Below are 22,856 nucleotides of genomic sequence, written 5' to 3'. Positions count from 1 at the left end.
CAAAATTCCCATAACAGAGATGACACATACTCATCTTGGATTCCTCCTTTGTGAAAACCTTCAAGACTCTTGATTAGAAGACAGCGAGTTGTGTAGTGTGAAGAGTAAACAGATCTGACGACTTAGAAAATTGTGTAGTGGGAACTTACCAGAAATAAGGCCAAGACTTGCTCTGTCCAAAGGTTAAAAAAAAATCCCCTAGCAGCACCTCTGAAGCTTACTGCTATGCTAAGCGAATTGGCTGCTGGCTGCAGCTTCCCATTTCCCAAAATGTAAAGCTATTCCCTTAGCCAGTTATCTCCTCTGTCATCTTTTGTTCATGTACACGTGCATAACGTATGTGGTGTGCAGTGTAAATCACCTGCTGCTCCGTGGCCTGTGGGACCCTGTGTGGGGGTGTGGATAAAGTTCTGGATGGAAAAGAGGAAAGAGGCAAAATGGGGGTAATGGAGGGAAGACAAAAAGTATGAAGGAAGGATCTGAAAGAGCCAGTGAATTACTACAGAGAACCAGAATTCCCCTGAGGTTCGTCATATGATAGAAGATTCAGAAAAAAGCAGCTGTGCTGTTGTCTGCAGCACAGTGAGGAAATGAAAAGAAATGAAGAGAAAGAAAGTTAGGGGGGAGGGACATAAATGGGAAGAGTGAGTGTCAGGGAGTGGGAAACAGGAAGAAATTGTTATCAAATCAGTTTGTAAGGCCTCTGCGGAGGTCAGAATAAGAAGATGAATTGCACTGACAGTTAGAGTTTCCTCAGTGGCTTGAAATGCCTTCAACAGAGAAAAACAATGATTCCACCAGGAAGGACATATCCATGCACACGCACGCACGCACGCACGCACGCACGCACGCACGCACGCACGCACGCACGCACACACACACACACACACACACACACACACACACACACACACACACACACACACACACACACACACACACACACACACACACACACACACACACACACACACACACACACACACACACACACACACACACACACACACACACACACACACAATAGAATAAAACAAAACACAAAATGTAGATTATTGGCAGTAATTATTAAGCTGTATATGGCCTATGGAGAGTGACAGGATTTTTTATGGCTTCCTGACAGGAAGTGCTGGCCGAGGGGCTCGACCAGCTGTGAGAATGACCTGTCTTATGCATGATGGCAGGAGATGCACGCATCCCTCTGTAGAATGTTATAAGCTATGACAGAACTTTAATCATAAGAACGTGTGACCATGTGTGTACGTGTCAGCCACATTCACAAACACAAGAGCTATTTGGTGTCTCACATCTAACATCTAATCTCTGTCTGTCTCTGCGGCTGCAGCAACAGCAGCAGTTGTTATCAGACAGGCAGGGACGGTGACGCAGCTTGGCCCTGCAGAACAAACAGAATGTATGAAAAGAGATCCTGTGTGGTGCTAAGTCTCACACTGGAGTGAGGGACAGAAGAGAGGCACTTAAAGAGAAAAAAAAGCTTTGTAAGAGGACAGAGAGTGACAGAGGAGCCATACTCAGTGAAATGATGGAATGAGAGAAGTTGGGTAGCATGTGACTGGGGTCCACTGGAGTGTGCTACTTTTCTCATTGGTCCAAACAATAGATCTTTATAGGACTGTTACAGTGTTCTGTTTGACACACAGAGTTGTGATTTCAGCACAAAGATGATCCATTCCAGACATAATGTTTATTATCTCAGAATATAAAGGTCAGGCATTAAGCTATCACTGGCTGTCAATTAACAAGATATATGAACAATGCAATGGATTATTATGTTATTGAAACATATGATTATAAACAAATGATTTGTAAAATGTATTAAATCATGCTTTTGTTTATTCAAGAAAAGCTTCGCTGTGATATGTCCCTATACAAAAGTCACATTTTCCCTCTCTCACACCATTAGATAAGAAATAAACACTGAACTGGTGGGGCATAAAAAAAACTAAATCGGAAAGCCACAGCCTGTATAACAAAATCATCATCAACTTCATCATCATTTGGGCAAAAATTCCGAAAAGTTCTCTTCACTGTGGAAATAGTAAATGCTAGTTGGTCAAATAAAGTATGGCGGAGCCTCTATGACAGCAAAAAATAGATGTGCATAAACTGGAGAGAAAAAACAGCCTCCACAATTAAGCTCAAACACAATTGCAGCAATGGAAGTTTCATAAATACACATATTCCCCATGAACTGACACATTCAGCACAATCAAGTGGCAGAGTCAGAAATGTTTCACTGCTGACAGGAAATCAGACCAGGAGCAAGCCAACACGCAAGGCTACATCATGCCCAAATGCCATGGAGTTTTCCACAAATGTTAAATAGCAGATTTATTTAAATGAGATAATTGCTTTACTTCAATCCCACAAATACATCATCATTATAATCATATTTGAGTAATATTTTTCTTACCTAATTACCACTTTGGGAGAATTAAACTCTTCCAAACCATGACTTTCCCTTTCCACCTGTTTTCCATACACAGCAGTGCTGTGCAGATGCAGAGGCAGATGCAGTTTCGTTGCCAGTGTGCTCAGGCATTGCATGTATGTTTTTGCTATAATTTATAATGCACGCTTAGAGAAGCATTTAAAATATCTATATGCGCATGCACGCTTAATACTTAGCATGTATCTGCTGTGTGTGCTTTCACATGTGTAACCAGAGTCCGCGAAACCCCAAACCTCTCAGTAATTACACAGTGTATTGTAGAGCCCTGGCCTCCGTGCCTGCATCATCTGTTACATAAATACTCATTTGACGGAAACTGCTGTCAGGCTCCATCTTGGTGCACAGTGCTGGTCAGTGCCAGGTTAAACCACTGCTGAACTGAGACACTGCCACTCCCTTGTTTTGTGCTCAGTTCTTTCAGGATATGTGTGCATATGTGTGTGATATGCGAAACACTGTGAAAAACAAGGTGGTTACGTGTGTGTGTGTGTGTGTGTGTGTGTGTGTGTGTGTGTGTGTGTGTGTGTGTGTGTGTGTGTGTGTGTGTGTGTGTGTGTGTGAAAGGGAAGAAAACAAGGACAAAAAAGGTGGAGAAAATGGTGCATGTGTGCATGTGAAAAAAAGCAAAAATGTGTGTGTCTGTGTGTGTGTGTGTGTGTGTTTGTGTGTGTGTGTGAGTGTGTGTGTGTGTGTGTGTGTGTGTGTGTGTGTGTGTGTGTAAGTGTGCAAGGACATTTTACAGTGTCCATTACCAGAAGCCACAGGATGTGCGTCTGCAGCAGACCACCTTGTACCCCATGACATCACCATACACACATGTGCGCGCACATACACACCCTCACTCACACACACTTCCGAACACGTTATTTTTTCCCTAACCTCATCAGGTGCCAAATAAAGTGCATTTGCCATGTGTGGAGCACATGTCTGTGACGGTGATCTGCCCCAGTGAAGAAGAAGAGAACTTTAACAAACTTTTAGAGTAGCAGTTCAGGTATCACATATCGTGCTTGCATAATGAAGAACATGTTTACTGTCTACACACTACAAAGCTGACGACTGAACTGATTTTTTGAAAGAAGTGAACAATTAACAGTTTGGTGATAATGCAGTGACAGGCGTTTGGCACTTCACTGGACCACAGTGGCCAGAAAGAGAGCAAAGAGCAACAACCGAGCAATAAACAACAGATGGCAGCTCTCACTTCCAAGAACAACAGAGTATTTATAGATAAAGCCTTTGAAACAGGCTGCAAACTACAGTCACAATCAGGGCATTTTAAAATGAATCCAACATCATTTTTGAAACACATTTAACAGCCCAATCTGAAAGCAAACCACCGTCTGCACTGCTGACAACTGCAACAATAATAATCACATCCAAACAAAGAAAACAGATGCAAGATAAGAGGAAAGGGACCAGCTTTGCTATGAGAACCAGATGTAATGTAAGATTTGAAGTGACTTGCTTGAGGAAGTAATTGTAGTATGTCTAGTTAAATAAGCTCTTCTAGGTTGATTCATGCCCAGGGTGCATAACAGTTAGAGACAGTTAAAACTGTGAAAACAACTGGACACATAAAAGCAGCCACCTGCTAGAGCAAGTGATGTAGGTGTCAACAAGCATAAACCAACATCATATTGGGCTTCCTGCATAAACTAAAGTTCATACTGACTGTGAGGGAGAAGAATAAACTATGTTCCACTTTGAGAAACAGAGGGAGTTTCTTGCAAACATTTTTAAAACTAGTGTCCGGAGCTCACTAATATTGCACAGATGACCTAAGAACAAGTGGTTGAAGATGAATGAATGAATGACTAAAATAGTAAGGAAAAAGGGCCTCATGTAATTGTATACATGTTTGAAGGTTTTTCAGAATAAATACATGCTTGCTTTGTCAAAAAAGTACTTCATCTTCACTGAGTCAAACTAAGTCAACAAACAATGCAACACTGTTCTAATTAACTTCAACATACTGTAATCTATGAAGAAAGAAAGAAGGAAAGAAAGAAAGAAAGAAAGAAAGAAAGAAAGAAAGAAAGAAAGAAAGAAAGAAAGAAAGAAAGAACTAAATAACTAACTAAGGACACTTGGAGATCCATTAAAGCCAAACAGCCCCATGATTCTGATCCGCTCCAAAATTGAATTGGTTCTTCCTTGGCCCATGTTACACCTTACAACCAAGTTTCAGGAAAATCAGGCATTTTTCATCATTTTTCTGCAATCGTGCTGGCAAACTTAAAAAAATCATGCAAGAATCAGGTGATCATAACATCACACAAATCCATCTTGTCTGGCATCAAGCAGATCTGTTTGTGTCAGAACCACCGTGGCCAATTGGTGTCCAGTAAGGAGCTACTGGCAGCTATGAGTGTGGTTAAGGTGCATGTGTTGGGCGATTGTTCGTTCAAAACAATACCGGTTCCTAAAGAGGTGAGCATACGCTGCAATAGCATTTATTTTTTATTATTAGTTTGATAGACAGATGCTTCATCCAATCACTTGCCAGGTATTGTTTTGAGAGTGCCTGGACCTTATTTAAACTGTTTCCTAAACCAAAATCATAATCTCTTTAGTAAAGTTAAAGATCATCAAACTTGCATACATCTCTCATCTCCACATGCTTCCATCAGTAGCAGCCTGTTGCCTCTTTCAGTAACCACTTTATAATTAGTGTAGAAAGATAAATAATAGCTTATTTAAACAACAGGCCCTTAAGCTGCCATAACATTAAATCCTCCTTCTTATAACAAAGAGGCTATTCATCACGCTAATGAATATGCTAATGAACATGCTAATGAACATGCTAATGAAACTAATGAGCAAATATTTCCACGACTACGTGTTTGTTTCGACACACCTCATGCACAGTGAGCTTCTGAGCGTGACTACATTTACACACACACACACACACACACACACACACACACACACACACACACACACACACACACACACACACACACACACACACACAGTTTGGTGCCTTGCTCAACTGGCACCTCTCTAGCTCACTCTGTTCTAAGTCTGTATGGGGACTTGAACCTGCAACCCTCTGGTTCCCAAGCCAGCTCTCCATAGACTGAGCTTCTGCTGCCTGTAAACCGGGTTCCTTACAGTAAGAGCAGTAGTGCCAAGGGTATTCCTTCTTCTCTTTCTGTCATCAGGGGCAGAGGAAGGGTTGAAGGTGCTAAATCTCCCTCTGCTGTGTTAAGGCGGGGTTACACACTATATCACATCTTGGTTAGAGGCAGCACACTGAAACCCTTTACTGCACTCTCCCAAAAGGCACCCTGCTGAGCCACACTCTCTCTCTCACCCTCACAGACACATATAGCTACTGTACGCATGTAACGCAAGGCAGAGGCAAACAAACAGCATCCACACGCCAACGCTGTTGATTCATGCTAATACGGGTCTGGTAGAGCTCCACGGTCCTAAAGTGAGGGAAACTCACTCACCCTTGACTGGCCTCTCGGAAACGTGGGCACGGCTTCAAATTCAGACCAAACACTAGCTCACAGAGAAAGCTGCGGAAAGAAATAACTAGCTTTCATTCATAAACAGCATCTGATGGTCAGCTCATTGTCATTTGAGGGCAGCTATGATGATGAACTTTCAATCGCGGTTGGGTAGTCTGGTAGAATGGTGAGCATTCATTCATGGTCTGTGACTGGCATGCATTAATTTGGTCTTCACACCATTTTATGAAAAGGAGGTGTGAAAACTGAACATTGTGCTGAATATTGAGATGGTGTGTGAGCAGAACGACATAATTAAATGCCAGAGTACAAACTGTACTACATTCACACCTAATTTAAACATATTAGTGTAGTAAGAGCTGGATCCAAGTTACATTAAAACCTCAATATGTCATTCAAATATCCATGCTCATGCATTTTGACCAGCTGTATTTGTGGTCACTCATGATCTTTTTTTGTCTGCATGCTGCCGGTCACAGTTCACAAACTCAGACAGTCTGCACTGGCCTGTAATCAGTGTGTCATGTGTCATGCTTTTAGCCTCTAAATATACCAGCAGGAATCTTTCCCACTCCTTAAGAATCTGGTCTGGAGATATGATATTGTCAGAGGTATTGAAGAAAATGAAGACAAGATATAAAAGGAGACAAAAGTAAAGGACATCTGACTAATGAGGAGATAATGCAGGGGGGACAGTCTACTCCTATCTGTTTCCCTAGAAAGCATTTATTCTGACGCTCAGACATACAACCGGACACATGAACTCCTCAAAAGTCTGGTTCAAGCGATGTGGCGATGCCGCCGGGGAAGCTGGGAAAAATGGGAAGCATAACCCACATGGGCCCAGTTTCTGCTGGTCCTTCAACCCCTTTATTTAGACCAATGGGATCCTTTACTCTTATAAATAGACAGGCAGCAACTGGTACAGACTGTGGTCACATATGTTACTCACTGCCACTGCTTTAATGAATATGTGTATTGATGCTTGGCAGAGATCGGAGATTTACTACTGAGTAAATTTATACATTTACAGTATATGATGATGAGTATGATTTTGAGATACTTGTAGTGTATTGGGGAACAGTAGCGACCTCAAACAACACGTAGTTGTAATGTAGCTTTTGCTTGTGTTTCATTTAAGATATTATGCAAGTAGCAACCTCCGGAATAACTTGTGCATAGGTCGCATAACGCTAATGGGAGTGCTGTCAAGAGTCTGTGTGTCTTTACAGCTATGACCAGTGCACTGTGTAACATTACAGTTTTTGATGTGAATTAACTTCTCAACACCCAAGCCAAGGTCTCCTCTCTTTCTTGCATGTACGTTTTACAGATAATACTTATGCTCTAATTTTCATTTACATTTACGTGTAATTAAGTATTTTTGGATTTGCTTATTGCTTATCACTCTCATTCAAGGTACTGTGAAGGATTTGAATATAACTTCCAAAAATGACTGAGCTTCACTCACTAACTGAGCAAATATAACCTATTAAAAACTAAACAATGGCTCACTTTCTCATCATCATGTCCACATGCCGGCACGATTTCAGTGCTGGATTCTTTTGTTTAACTACACCAACAGGAAACACCAGGCGTATATATCCAACGTGGTGCATCATAATACCAGAAATAAACGAGATGTGTTGACTTTTTTTCTAAATGTTTTGTGTGTTTACTACTCACTAAATCGCACTGTGAGTACAGGCTCCAGCTGAGCGTGGCCTTGAGAGATCAAGGCTCTCTTTAATTTAGCAATGTGGGCTACGCTACGCTGGCTGGTGGTCAGTGGTTCGCTTTAGCCCTTCAGAAACACCTCATTAGAACAGAGCAGCTAATTTTAGTCAAGGCGACACTGAGCTACATGCTAGAGCCATGACACACAACAACCTGTTATGAAACATATGAGGATAGGAGAGAAAATTTGTTAGGGTCGCTTTTGGACTCAAGACTCTATCTTCCTTTTGATGATGGTTTCCAATTTTGTGATACGATGTCCCCTACTGTGCTCATTTTGAGGTTCATACTTGTATTTTGAAAAAACATTATTTTTCTCATACTGTCTGTATGAATATACCTGGATTCACCCTCTGTCTGAAACGCTTTGTTTTAGCTCCTGTCTCTTTAAGCCCAGTCTTTTCTGATTGGCCAGTGTTTCTGGGTCTACTCTTGGTATCTCTGCAAAATTGCAGCTGCAGAATGACTGTAACAGCACTAAGCTGCACTTTCTACCTATATATAGTATAGTTGTGACATCACAACAGTTCAAAAGTCCTGACGGCTAATTTAAAGGCACAGTTTATGAATACGGACGGTGCACATTCCTCTGTGGATTGAGCTTTTTGATTCTTTTACAGAATTCCTATAGCACCATGACCTGCTTTATGATAAAAAAAGACTATTTTTACAATATGAATATGTTTGTTTTGTGACTATGAATAGTAGCGACAATGTATTTTGACTGTATTTACTACGTGTTCCCTTACTAACAGACATAAACATATTTATTCTCCCCCTTCAGACAGTGAAACAGCAGCCATTTACAACCACAGATTATATAAATCTGTCAAGTATGTCTTGGCATCATCATTTACAGTCAGTTTTAATGAACTGCAATCAGCACACATAGTTTTCATACCACAAGCAATTCTACAAGCATATACAAATATAAGAATGCGCCCACTTGGAATCACTGACGTGGTGATGCTTGTTTACACATCGGTCAGCAAACTCTCACAAAAAAAAACCTGAGTAAACAATAAACACATGCACATGAATGGCCACGCGAATGGGTGGAGGAAGATGCATTGGAGCTTAGAGAGACAGTGGTTTGAAAAATCCTGCGGCTGAGTATATGATGGAACTGCATGTAGTGATTAGAGACACAATCGTTCCAGCTGGCAACACCACACAGCTTATGCACCCAGTGACATGGCTGTGTGTGTGTGTGTGTGTGTGTGTGTGTGTGTGCACGCATACGCGCGTGTGTGGGTGTTTGTGTCATACAAGTCCACTGCAGTGTGTAGGACATCATAGAGGCTGCATCTGTTCGCTCGGAGTTTGCTCTCCAGGAAAGAATCTTACTTGGAAGTTTCTTTGCAGATTTCCAGAAGAGGAAACACGAGGAGAGTAAAAGAAAAGAAGAGATACACAGCAGGAGGATGTAGAGGGAGAAAGTGGAAAAGGAACGGATGGGAATGGAAAAAGAAGGAAGGGGATGGAGAGAAAGAAAAGGGAGGCTGGGTAAACCGTGGAAGAGAGCGTGGCAGCTCTTAGGGTGAGAATTTGTGGTAGAGAATTAGAACAGCTTACTGCAGAGTGATAAATGTATTTACAGGACAGGCAGGTCCAACTGGCACAAATTCGGTCCAGGCCGAGCCAGACTGGTGCAGCAAGAGGCAGGCAAGTCTCTCCAGGCCAGGCCTGTGGAAACACTATACACAACCAGGATCTGGGCCAGTGAACCCGGCCAGACAACTGATGGCTTTTCAAGGGGCGTAGCAGCACTGTGTGTTTAAGAATCAGATCCAAACCATAGAGTTATCTATTTTACCTCAAGTTGGGTTCGTCTGAGGTCCTAACATAACCTTTGACCTCTTGTTAAAGTCTGAGGATTTACCAGTTTATGATGGCAGGTTACATTCCTGAAACTGTCTGGTTGTTCACAAAGTAACTAAGGTCAAACGTCTGAACTTCAGTCCATCACTTTCTCTTTCAAAATACACACACGCTAGTCAAATGCAACCTATCACTTTGCAACCATGCATTAACACCACTAACCACGCCCGCTGACTCCTCTGCCGGACCAATCCCCTGCTGAGAATAAGGACTCAACCTCAGTCTTGACCAGACGGGAAAGAGAACAACTTCTTGGAAGCTGGGCGTTTGTGTTTCTTTGGATAAAGACTTTGTTAACTTTGGACCTTGTTGCTTTCACTCAAGATGTCTCTTTAAAACATCAGGAAAAATGTGGTTTCTCCAACAGACCAGAGCATTTGTACTGGGTTACGGTTGCAGCTTGGAACTGCAGCACTGCAGTACCTCTCAGCTGCGGCTCGAAGGATCTGTTGTTTGGAGGGTAAACATGAAGAAAAAGAGTTCTGGTTATTGAAGAGTCCATAAGTGTGAGAGGTGATGGTAGGATGTGGATTTTAGCACTGACCCTCCCTTTTTTATGATGTGCCGTCAGTCACATTTTGCTCTCCCGTCTTCACATCAGAGACGAGTGTAGAGGAAAAAGTTTGTAAGCGTAAAAAAAGAGGGACGCTAAGAGAGAAAGAGAGAGAAAAGTGATAGGAGACAAAGATGGGTTTCAGAAGAGAAGAGCACATTTTGAGACAGAGGTGTGAGACTTGGCCAAGGTGAGGTTTGCTTTCGACAGGGGACAACCACATTCCATCAGAACATTTCAAAAATGCTTTTCAGGCCGCCCTCAGAGTATCCACCCCCTCCTTTTGCCATCAATACATTAATCTGTCTCAGGCCAGACAAGAAGCTCTAGAGAAAAGAAATATATAAATGTATTTTTTTGTCTCAAAGCTAGCAACAGATAAGGAAAAGTAGGAACATTGACATTTATCTATATCACATTTGACTATAACAGCTCTACTGAGATTATGGATCACATTATAGAATGTTAGCACCAAAGGACACACTTTTTTCAGATCCACCTCCAGACCCGTCAGTGTTAACAAAGCAGTCTCTGGTGTCAGCAAGTAGTGAAATGATGACAATAACTATAAGTCAGCTATATCTCCCCTACTGGCTGTCAAATCCTTTGGGAATCGTTTTAAAGTAACTGTGTAACTGACACAACAGCCTGAAGCAGACAGGTATTACTTCAGACTGACTTTCTAAGTGACCTGCAGAAATAAAGACCTGTTGCATAAGGCTTTGTTTGTACGGGGTGGGTGACAGGGGTTCTTTCTAGCTTTCCTCTTTATTTAGCTTGGCCCTAAGATATGTGGAGTAGCTCTGTAAAAACTATCTTTCTCTAAACAAAAATAAATGCATTCTTTCTAGCTTGTGTGAAGAGAGGGTTTCTTGTATAAAAAAAAACTAAAGTTAGAGTGTAAAACATAGACCAGCTCTCAGACTAAACAAGGAAAATTTAACAGTGCAATGAAATAAAAATGGAAAGTTTAAAGTCATTCCTCGCCACTGAAGCATTTTATCAATGAAACATTTCAATGCTGTATGTAAGAAGAGCAGCAGCTGAACAAGTGTAATGGTCTTTCATTAATCTCAATCCACTTCTGTTTCATCTGAGATCAAATGGGATCTTTTAAAGGCATCTAACTGTGTATATATGAATGCATTCTGCACATCAGTAAATGTGAGCATAATCACACACATTTTACGTGGTCTTTCTAATTTTATGTTCAGGGCTTTTCGAGCAAACAGGCCTGTGCAGAACAGATTAAAGAGCCTCATAATCACAGGCTGAAGGCTATAGAAAATGATCGTCTGTGTTTTGATATCGTTTAACCAAAAGGCAACTTCTGATGTCTTTGGAAACCCCACACCTGACACTGCCCTTAGGAAACATTTTACAACTGGCAAGCTGTTGACTTCTACCACCTCTACTAACACAAGAGCTAGGATTTAATGAGTAAAGTGTAGCATATTCACCGAATACATCCAAAATAAGACATATAAGTACAATAAAAGTACAATATTCACTCTTCCTTAAGCCTTGTTTTGTTCTCTGTCTACTCCTGAGGGAAATATCTCACTCTTTAGCTGCTAAATCCTCCACCAGCTAGTCACTAACTTTACCTGACAGCCATTTGGTGCTGAGTAGGTAGCATACGTCAGGTTTAATAAGAACTTTTTTGCTGAGAACAGCTGTCCACCGAATCTGGATAGAACACATAATGAGCCACCCTGTGTGCCTTAAAATGATGTTCCCATACAACCATACTGCACTCTCAGTTATGTTTCAGGTATCACCTGACTGTGGGTTCTCTGGGTTCATCCCTGTAGGTGACCCATGGCCATGTTCTCCATTGTTATTATCAAATATTCATAATAGTTGCTTTAAATAGTTATGACATACTCCGATATATAAAATAATATACAATAAACTCTACAGATTCTAGCCTCAGTTTCTAGAAAACAGCAGTAGAAAAAATGTCTCTTTCATTCTACTCAGCTGAATCCAAAAAGGCAATGGGCTATAAAAAACTTTAAAGTGCAAGGCAATACATTTCCGCAAACCAGCTCATAGTGGTTTTAACAACATGGGTTGGGCATTGCCGCTCTATCTGCCCTGCTGTATATTTAAAGTTGCTATTTTAAACCACTATATATTTTTTTCATTGCCATGAAATGAGGCTAGCAGACAGATCTGTGGTAAACCTACTCAGAATAAAGATAGGTAGAGTTCCTTGAACAAGGTATGTCGCTGACCGGGCCACATGTTTCCTCTTAACAAGTCCCATAACAACCAATTACTTGGCTTTAGGCTGTGTGTTTGCCACCCCGGACCCCGATGAAAAAGTCAGACTCCAGTTGTGGAATCAAATTGGAAAATAATTGCTTGACTTCAGTGACAGTCACAGACCTGCTGTTTGATGACAAGTGTATATGTGGCCAGTGGAACGGAAACAAAAGTTCAGCTGTTGGGGCAATAAACAGAGGAATGTGGAGTGCTTCAACACTCGTTTAAGTAAACAAAGAAACTTCCCAAACAGGCAACAACACCAGGGCACAGAGATGTGAGGAAGGACAAAGCTGAATCAAAAAAATCAACAGCGCTCTCAACGCAAACTGCAATTATTCTGTTTCTAATTCTGTCATAAAAGGAACTGGATTCAGATGAGAGGTCTTGTTCCCTTTGGTTGAACAGGGCACAGCTGATTAAAGCGGCGCATTCAGTTTACATGCTGTAAGCGGACACCTACTTTTCTCACAGGACCTCTATTTATCCTGGCACTGATCTTTTAAATTATGGGATATACTTCTTACAAGCATCAGCAAGGGTACCACCCAATGACTGTGGGCCCCAAGCCACCCACCCGTTCACGTCCCACCACGGGAGCTGACATTAAAAGTCACCACAGCCACTCATCATAAGTGTCTTGGCAACCCCTTAAAAACAGCACAAAGTTCTTAAAAGCAACCCCCTTCTGAGCTGATACATGTTGAGTTCTTAACTACACGGCGTACAAAAGGCAGAAGCTGAGTGAGAGAGGTGTGGAACATCAAACCTCACTTTTACATCATAAAGTTGGGCTATAAAGCTTTTAAAGGAATAGTTTGTTATTTTAGAGTGTTCTTGGTGAATGTTGAGAAAAATTGATGCCACGCTCACGTCTCTGCATTAAAGGAATAGTTTGACATTTTTGGAAATGGACATGCTCTCCTGATGCAAGACCGATGCAACTCCCATAGCTGTCTGTTAAATATAATGCTTTAGCCAGCAGAAGCCTAGCTTCACTTAGCACAAAGACTAGAAATAGAGGAAACAACTGTCAGTGGTTCAATGGTTACGAAATCAACATCCAAAATCTTGCATCCAATTTTGATGAAGGTTTAGGGTTGCTGGATTATGGCAAAAATCATAATCACGATTATTTTGGTCAAAACTGAGATTGAGATTATTTATAATGATTACTCACTGACTTTGGTAAACATGTATACTGAACTTTAACGAAAAAATAAAGGTAGTGGTAAATGTAAATGTAAGAAAAACATGAGGAATAAATAAATGAAATACATAATAGATATATAGACATAATAATAATAAAGAGAAATAAATGACATCACAATAAGATCAACTACATTGTACCATTAGTGCACTTTCACAACCTTCTAAAAATTATACTGAACATTCATTCAATTTATAAAAAATTCAACATATTGGGCAACATATTGGGCAAATTGGGCAAAAACACTCCATTGTAAAGGAAAGGGTTTGCTTGATTTACACCACAAGATCAGCATTATCGTGAAACTTAATGTGGAACAAGAATCGTTTTTATCTCCATTACCTTGTTTTTTCATAATCGTTGGAAGTCAAAATCATAATTGAAAAATAAAATCTGATAAACCTCCATAGGGGCAAGACGGTGTATGTGCAATTAGTTAGCTTAGCTTAGCATAAAGAACATCTATCCCGTCTCACTCCAGAATTTAAAAAGACACCTACAAGCACCTTTTAAGCTCAAATAATAACATAATATAGCTCGGTTTAAAACTGTTTTTCAGTTTTGATTAAAACAAAAGGCTGTTTATACAAATGAAACACATGAAACACATTCATGTACATTACATGTACAATACAACTGAAAAATAAAAGAAATGGTATTCAGAAATGTTGTTATAAAGTAAATTATTCTGTTATTCACCTAACACATCCCAACTTTGTAGAACAGGGGCATATGGCCACTACTTATTTGTCCTAATTTCATCCATTCTTTGCAGCCATTTGATGGTGCAGAGGCAGTATACACACACACACACACACAGTGGCTCAGCACACTAGTCTAGTCACAAACCATTGGCCACAAATGTATTTAAGATTCCTCTTGGGTTATAACCATCATTGCTCAGCAGGCCTTGAATAGCAGTTGCTGTTTAACAGTGTTGGCGCATTGTTATTTTCCTCCATCTGATCTCTCTTCGTGTGGTGAAAACAAATGCACTAATGGAGGATAATTACCCTGTGTCGTTTTAGTGTTTGCTTGCTCCCTGGAGAGGGCAACAGCAGCCTCTCAGGCGTGGAGATGCTAATTGGTAATGCTAATTGCTTTTATTATGCAATCAAAGGGTCAAAATGAAGCTATGTTTCAAATCATTTTGTATTGCATTAATACAAAAAATAAGGAATGCAAAAGAACATCATTCATTAATACAAATAAAAAAGAAAATATGCTTATCTGTTTGCATGAACAACCAAGTGATTGAAACGATCCTAATATATGAATCTAATTTATTTTGTTGTATTTGGAATCCTCCAATGAAAATCTTAGTCTTTGGTTTCCTTTCATGTAAAACGTATTATCCCTTTATTGACCCTTGAACTCAATTAACGAAGCTGGCGTGCACGTTAGAAAGCAGATAAATAAACATGCGGCCAGTCTCTGCTCAGCAAGGAGGATTGCCTGTTCTACTCACCCAGAGGGAATTACAAGCCATCCAAATGTTTTAGCACTTAGGCTGGATGTGACACGAGCTAGGAGTTGTTTTGGGGTCTGTCAGAGGCAATGCTTGGCTTTCCTTGACACTTCCATGACTAACATACTGTAGGAGAAGGGAATAAAGAGGAAGAAGGCCAAGTTGTCCTGCTTTCACCCCCTAATGAGACTCGTCAGCTGAAAGTGTTGGATAAATGCAAAATATTATTCTATCTTCACCCCCAACATCATGTGAGATTATCTCAGAGCAGCAGCCTTCGGTATTAATTATAAATGAATGTTTGTGCTTTGCCACCTCTGTTCAAACATTGCACATGTAAATAACTGAAAAATACAGTAGTGGGGGAATAAATAGGCATTTTTAGTAACTTTACCCCTGAGTCTGACTGGCACACACCTGGCAACCCCGTTTGGCTTTTTAAAATGCAGAGTGACAGCTTGGCAGTGATTTCTATTCTAGTTGACACTTAGAAAATTGCCTTAGAGAATGGACTCTGTCAATTTGGTCCAAGGGGTCTGTACACTAAATTTGTCAGTTTGAAGAACGAAGTATGACTAGATGAAATAAAGAACTTGTTTTTAATATCCTCTAACAGGAAGCGGGCGTACTGGTGCGAATGGAGTGGCGAGTTTGCTCCAAAAATCACACTTGCACGTCTGGCTCGCTCAACAAAGCCCTTTTGCATCTGTGTAGTTTGTGTGTCACTTTCCTCACTACAGTATGGGCTTCTGCGTTCACATGGATAAAACACGTAAGTGACTAAATGTGCTTGTGTTTTGATCACATTTAAGCAAATTCGGGTGGCAAGTCAGACTTGAGGTTAGTCTTAGGTCTGAATAAATACAATTCTCACTTCATGATAACAATTGTGATCTTGCCCTTAAGCAAGGCATTTGATCACAAGACTGTTGACATTGTGGCTGCAATGGGCAGGTTGTGCAGTACATTACAGATGCATGTTTTAAAAGTCTTAGTTAAAGTTCATTTATGCTGTGTGCTGCATGTTTATTCATTTCAAATGTTTATCCTAATTTGAAATGAATACAAATGAGTATGTATAGGAATCCTATCAGAAACAGTTCTGTAAGCGAGATATGCAGACATGTAACGTCGACATGAAAGTTCACATAATCAAGATTGTGTCTGAGTAACACTTACAACATCAGTGTGTTTACATTCAAGGAAATGATTTATCTACCACAACATTTCCTGCAAACAAGTTGCTCTATAGTTTTTCCACACTTCAAGACTTATGATCTCCACACCATGGGACTGCATCAGCACTGATGGAAATATTATACACATGGTTCAGCTTTGGATTTTGATTACATTTGAAAAATAATGTGTGTATTCAAGCTTGTCTGCACAAAAACACATTTGTATTGCAGTGTTGGAGGGTTTATGGTCAAAGATGTCAGCCTCTATCTTATTAGCACTTGGAAACAGTTTCACACTCACTGCATGCTTTTGTTGTCAGTAGTTATAAGTCAGGTACATCATAAGTAAAGTGTACTGTGTTTGTATGTTCCACATCGAGCTGGAGGTTTCTTCTCACAACACACAACCTTTCACTTTCCCTCTCTGCATCACTTCCCTCTCCATCTTCTGCCTCTCTTATTCTGTATATACATGTTACGTTTATTCAGTAGCACTACTTCAACCAAGTGGTCACCAGCCAAACTAAACTTTATTTGAATTCACTTAAACAGTTTACTTTCACCCACTTCCTGGCCAGCATTGCTGTTAATTTGACAGAAATGGGAGGGAGGAGATATCCTGAAGCTTCCTCTGTGTCCACACATACCTGTCTAATCCCTAACACCGCCCTCCAGTCTACAACTCCACCACTTTGCTGGCAAGTAAAAGTGATGTGTGTGAGTGTTTCAAAGTTACAGAGTTCTTTTGAGAGGCAGGATGATGTTTAGTAAGAGATACACTCAAGATTTAATCAGCGTTTGTGATTTATGATAGAGGGATAGGGAACCATAAATACACACAAACACAGAAGAAGACCAAGTACATGTTTTCCCCCTTGGAAGGATTATCAAGGATTCAGTGCACTATGTGTGTTGGCTAATCTTGAAAGATCCATCCCAATAACTGAAATATTTGAGAAAATTCAGAAAGATCCTTCTCTCTGTTTTGCTCTCTTAGCTCAAAGGAGCTAGAAGGGGATGGCGTGCAATATCGAAGAGCAACAAAAGTACTTTTCCCATCAGCGTATTCACATTCCTTGAGATCATGACAATACTGAGAGTCAATATGTGTTTGAAATGTCACTGCAGACATCATATTATATCTATAATTATTATATATAATTAAACCTATTGCGGCCTGCTACAAAAAATATTCTAGTCTGTATGTTTAGGTCCATGAAAACAATGGGGGGGGGGGGGGGGGGATTTTTTTGCACCAGCCTAGATATTATTTTATTGGAGATTAAAGTTTATGAATTATTAGGGAAGTGGTCTCTTGAGTGACAGCTAGCGGCTGGCCCTCGCTTCGCCTCGGAATTTACGTCAGTCGGATGGATGTATCTCCCTCCCCCCCATTGTCACATCAATGTCCTTTTTTGGTAAGAGGAAATGAGGCGGAGTCATGGTCTGACAAGATGGCTCCCATAGGAAATTACGATTGGATCAAATTGAGAGAACGGACCTTAATGTAGAGGCTATGTCCATTTTTTATACAATCTATGGTCTCAACTCCAACTCTATTCTCGCGTCTCATGTTGCTAGTTGGACCGTCAACAATGACTGTTGCTCTTAAGAGAAAGACTTGGTCCGGAAAGCCTCTGGCTTCACCGGAAAGCCCAAAATATTAACCGTTATCCCCAAAGGCTAAATTGTCATCAGGCAGATAACTAATGGGCTTCAGGATTGTACCAAACCAAAATGTTTTGACCACTGACAAAACAAAACTCATGTTTTCAACCTTATCAGAATGTCTCTGCATTGTTTTCCTGACGGTTAGGATGGCCTACAGCTATGAAACATGATGTCCACCTTTCTATAGAAAAAAATGTAATCATGTTTTCATCAGAGACCTTCACTCAGCCAAGTCAGACATCTAGGGCATTCAATGCTACACAGTCAGGTGTGATTGTGCAGTCACACATGGAGAGACACACACCTTTGCAATACAGACATTTCACTCAGATGGGTTTTTTGGCAAAATAGCTGGGTTGGTCAAGGTAATATCAGAGAGTGTGTGTGTTTGTGTGTGTGTGTGTGTGTGAGAGAGAGAGATTAAGAAAGTGTGAGAGAGAGTACATGACAAGCTGTCGACCCAGGTCTAAAGGTCTGCTCGTTTTAGTTGCTGCAGCTCCACGTTGAGTGACACCCTCAAACACCAACCTCCCTGCTGGCCCAAACAAAACAGGGTCTGTTCCCTCTACAGTGCATCTGACTGAGAGAAACACACACATACGCCTAACACACACTCGCACAAAATCAAGCCACTATTCTCTCTTTCCCATACACACACACAGACATTCACTTACCCCACCAGGAATCCTCACCTTCATCTTGGCACTGCACAGCCAAAAGTAACACAGGTCAGCTTAAGGTAAATAAATCAGCTAATCACTGGATGCTTATAAGAGGCTGCATGCCTGTCCATCACAAACATACAGTATACATACACTGGAGGATTATTAATACTGAATATCCTCTTTATTTTCGCATTAATTCCAGTTGATGGGGTACGGAATTTCTTCTATACAGTTTGCTGGAGTTTCCCTTTGAAAGTTTGAGGTGTTTGAGACAGAAGAAGTAGATTGAAGACGAAATGACACAGTGTCTGTAATTGACAGGTATGGGACATTAAGATTGTGCCAATATAACATTCTTCCAAGCCAGGCCATCTTGCCACCAAACCATAAGAATATTCTGTGCAGCAAGCTCTCCGCCGTCCCTCCTTTCTGCCACATTTCTTGATCCTCACATCTGAAGCCTATGAATCTACAATTATTTTCTCACTCAACCTTTCAGAATCTATCACAAAACAAAATCTCAAAAGACCAATAAATCCAACCTAAAAAACTTTAAAAATACATTACTTCATTTGTGAAATCTGACTTATTAATTACTTTAACACAGTCACATCTTTCAACTTGTAGCAATCTGAGTCTGGAGCAAAGTGCTTTCTCCTTTAACCAGTATCGTAATGAGCAGAGACCATTACTCATCCAGACACCAGCTGAGGTGCTAGAGTGTGTTTGTGTCACTGTTACATAAGAACCCCCCCTTCTGAGGTTGATTATAGAGGAGTCAGTGTGTTTGACAAGGATCAGGCCCTCAGGGTCTCTGTGCAGAGCTGCAGTGAAGATCAAGTCATGCAGGTGGGCCCAGACACCCATTCAGCTCCTAACAAAGGGGATTCCTTGCCCTCGTGGTCTACATGTGTTGAGTGTTGGTGGATTATGATGGTGCAAATAATATATTTGTCTCTGTCTGTGTGTGAGTGTATGCTCTTCGTACACATATCATTTTCATCCTGTATAGGATGTTTTAGATCCAGCTAATGACTAAAGTGTGTTCGTGTGTGTGTTCAGGATATAGAGCATTATCAGAAGCAGAGTGCTCCTTATTGAGAAAGAGCGTGAGAGACATTACAGCTGTCCGACTGTGTATGCATTAGCTTTGTGCAATTACTCTTAAATAAAAATGTACTTGCATCGACTGCTGCAATTTCTAAATCACATTTAGGTTGCAAAATTTAATCAGAGTGGTGATGCTTTAGGGTGTGTAGTGCATATAGAGTCTGCTCAGGCAATCTACGAAGTATAAACACTCTACAAATAAAGGTATAAAGCTGTCTTTTAATTTGGTCTGCACAACATTTTTAAGATATTGTTGATGCTAAAAATACATGTAGAAAATGTTTGTGTTGATGTTTTGAATCACTGGAACAAATCAAAATACATTTTTGACAGCTGCAGTGCATCACATGCATTTGTGTGTGTGTGTGTGTGTGTGTGTGTGTGTGTGTCTACAGGAAACCAATCTGACCCATGGGATTAGTGGCAGACTTGTTGAGTGACTCTCATTCTGTTCCAGATGTTTATCACGCCATAAAGGCCTCAAGCCCTGTGTGAGAAATAGGTAGGAACACAACCTCCTTTCAACACACAAACACACACACACTTCCCAGCTGCAGCCGGAGTTGTAGCAGTGGCTGACATGTTGATAAGAAATCACCTCTGTCAAGACTATCAGTTGCTCTTAAGTCACTAGAGCACACAAGCATACACTTCCTTTTTTGACTTCTGATACATCTCATCCTAACCACATGTGCTGATGTAGCTAGTTCTGCTAGTTATCCATTATAGCATAATGACAGCAATAGCAGTGTCAAGTCATATCTAATTTTGACGCATTCCCTTCAGGGCGTACTATATAAAAACTCTTAGAAAAATCCACTGCTCATGCCCTTTAATGTATCAATTATATAAACATCCAGCCTAAGACATCGCACGCGTGGATGTCTTGAGAATCTGTAGAACACTAATGCGCTTGTTCCACTGGTGCCAGTCGTGCGTAATGAGCGCTGTGTGGCAGGAGCGCACCAGCCGGCTCTGCACGAAGAGGTGTCAGTCATCATCCATAGAGCATGAATCTTTACAGTTGCGATGTTCTTGTTACCACAATAGATCCCAATCTCGCTCCGACAAGTCAGAACTGATATTGAAATGGAGCAAAGAGGAGCGCATTCCTCAGGTTTGGATTTTAAACTTGAGTGGGGAACCTTCTGAGATCAGAGGAAAAGAATATTTCAAAATCAGAAATGGTTCTATCCAATATCTACGCTCTCACTTAAACGCGTAGATGTACAGTGAGTTCACATGGAGCCACTTAAAGATTATGAATGACGCGAGGATATTAAGAGAACTCCGCTGAGGTGAATGAGGTCGAGGAGACGCCGTGGCATCCGGTCGATTTTTATAAAAGGAGGCTTTTACCCGGTTGTGAATAAGAAGTGCCGGCCTCAATAGTTCTCTTCTCAGTGTGGACGAACTTTCCTTTACACGTCTGATAGGGCGTCTAGACTTGCACTCAAACTTCTATTCACAAGAATCTGTTTGATGATGACGCGCTGGAGCCAGCAGAGGAAAATGAGAAGTTCTTACCCAGATACTGTCGGATGTCCAGCAGGATTTTAGGGGGTCCTCCGTTCAGCTGGTAAAAAAGGGAGCCGAAACAGAAGAGGAACAGCGTAGCCATGCAGAAACCATAACCTCGCAAAGAGAATCGTAACGGTATAGCCGAGAGTAAGCTGTACTTTCTGTTGTTTCGCTCTCTAACGTGGTTGGGAGTCTGGCTGTTGCTGTGAAGGGGACTGCTGCTGAAATTCTTCATCATCTCCTCCTCACAAAGCGCCGTGGAAAGTCACCCATCCGCATGTGGAAAGTGAAACTTGTCGTTTTGAGACCATTTGAGGCGGACGGTCCAGGTTATTTTGGAGACGCGCAGGCACCCAGCTCTCCTCTCCGCTGCCGCAGCCACGGGGTTGTTTTTTTTTTTTTTTTGCGCACAGCGTTTCGCTTCTGCTCGGTCCCTCTCGTTTGCGCTCGTTGGATGAGTGTTCCTTCCTTCCGTCCTTCCAGCCGAGTTAAGAGTCCATCCTTCTGCCCTTGAGTCTTCTGGGTGTCAGATTACTGAACACGAAAAGAGGAAAAAAACTTCCACCTCATACAGGATTTGGTTTGGATTGCAGTGCGTCAAACAGCGTCACCCAGTGTTCGGGGAGGGAGGGGCCTTCTAAGAAGTCAGTGGGCATTCATGAAAAGAGTTTGATATGTAGAGACTGGCAGGAAGTCTGTCCGTGGAAGGACTTTAAAGGCAGCTGTGGATTTACAATTTTCATTTCCAAAGCTTAGGCACTATGATAATATAGGTCTATTGTAGTTGATTGATTTAAAGATATAATATGACTTTGACATGCCATCGGATAAAACCTTCATCCTTAATTGAAACATCACAGCAAACTATTTCCTGCATATAGTGGTTATTAGTCATAAAATGGAACAAGCTTTGCTATCACCACTTCAGGATGGCGTAAAGATGTTTGATGTGTTGAAAAGAAGCTGGTGGGGTGATTATTATCTGCACCCTTCTTCTGTATGAGAGAGAGTGTGTGATTGAGTGAGTGTGAGCACGAGTGTGAGTGTGTGTGTATATATGTGTGTGTGTGCATGCACGTTTTAAACTTTCTCTTTCCCCCAAGGCCAGCTGTAAGGACCTTACGCCAAGCCATATATCTTTCCACAGCAGGGCCAGAACCCACCATTAAGACTACACCTGCACTTAGGACGAGACAACATACATTCAACTCACTAACCACCTCAAAAAGAGGCTGATGTACTTTCCCCGGTGACAGCTACAGCAGTCGAGGAAGCAACAGCAGCTAAGAGAAACAATTGGGCTTCAAAGACAAGAGGTTACGAACTTGAGCGCATGATGAGGGCCGTTGGTATCGCTTTTCAACAGGTAAATTAATTGTGAATGGTGCAGTACTGCCTTTTGCAAGCTAGGCACAATAAAAGTAAATGCATTATGGGTTTATAGGCCAATCTCGCCTTCAGCACTGCGGTTTATTACAAAGATCAACAGTATGGTTGTCAATAAGGTCACTGCTGTAAATCAGGCTCAGTCTAATTAGCACAACTGACCATGGGATTTAAACCAAATCACTTCTGGTGGTGCGTTACCTTTTCTTTGGACTGTTGATGAAAAGCGGAGCACCTGGAAGAAGCACAC

General features: G+C 41.2%; 1 protein-coding gene across 2 annotated transcripts in view; it reads right to left on the bottom strand.

The window, feature by feature from the left end:
- usta (uronyl 2-sulfotransferase a) overlaps positions 1–21,727 on the bottom strand; it is a 55,827-nt gene extending 34,100 nt beyond the window's left edge. For both annotated transcript variants that reach the window (XM_083933543.1, XM_083933544.1), the window contains exon 1: positions 21,227–21,727. In XM_083933543.1, coding sequence (XP_083789669.1) covers positions 21,227–21,458 — 232 coding nt within the window. In that variant the 5' untranslated portion in view covers positions 21,459–21,727. The remainder of the gene's footprint in view (positions 1–21,226) is intronic.
- Positions 21,728–22,856: the final 1,129 nt, after the last annotated feature.

Source organism: Echiichthys vipera, assembly GCF_963691815.1.
Source record: "Echiichthys vipera genome assembly, chromosome: 19".
NCBI classification, from domain to species: domain Eukaryota; kingdom Metazoa; phylum Chordata; class Actinopteri; order Perciformes; family Trachinidae; genus Echiichthys; species Echiichthys vipera.
Note: the sequence above shows the minus strand (reverse complement) of the source record. Positions and strands in the feature narration are given on the sequence as shown.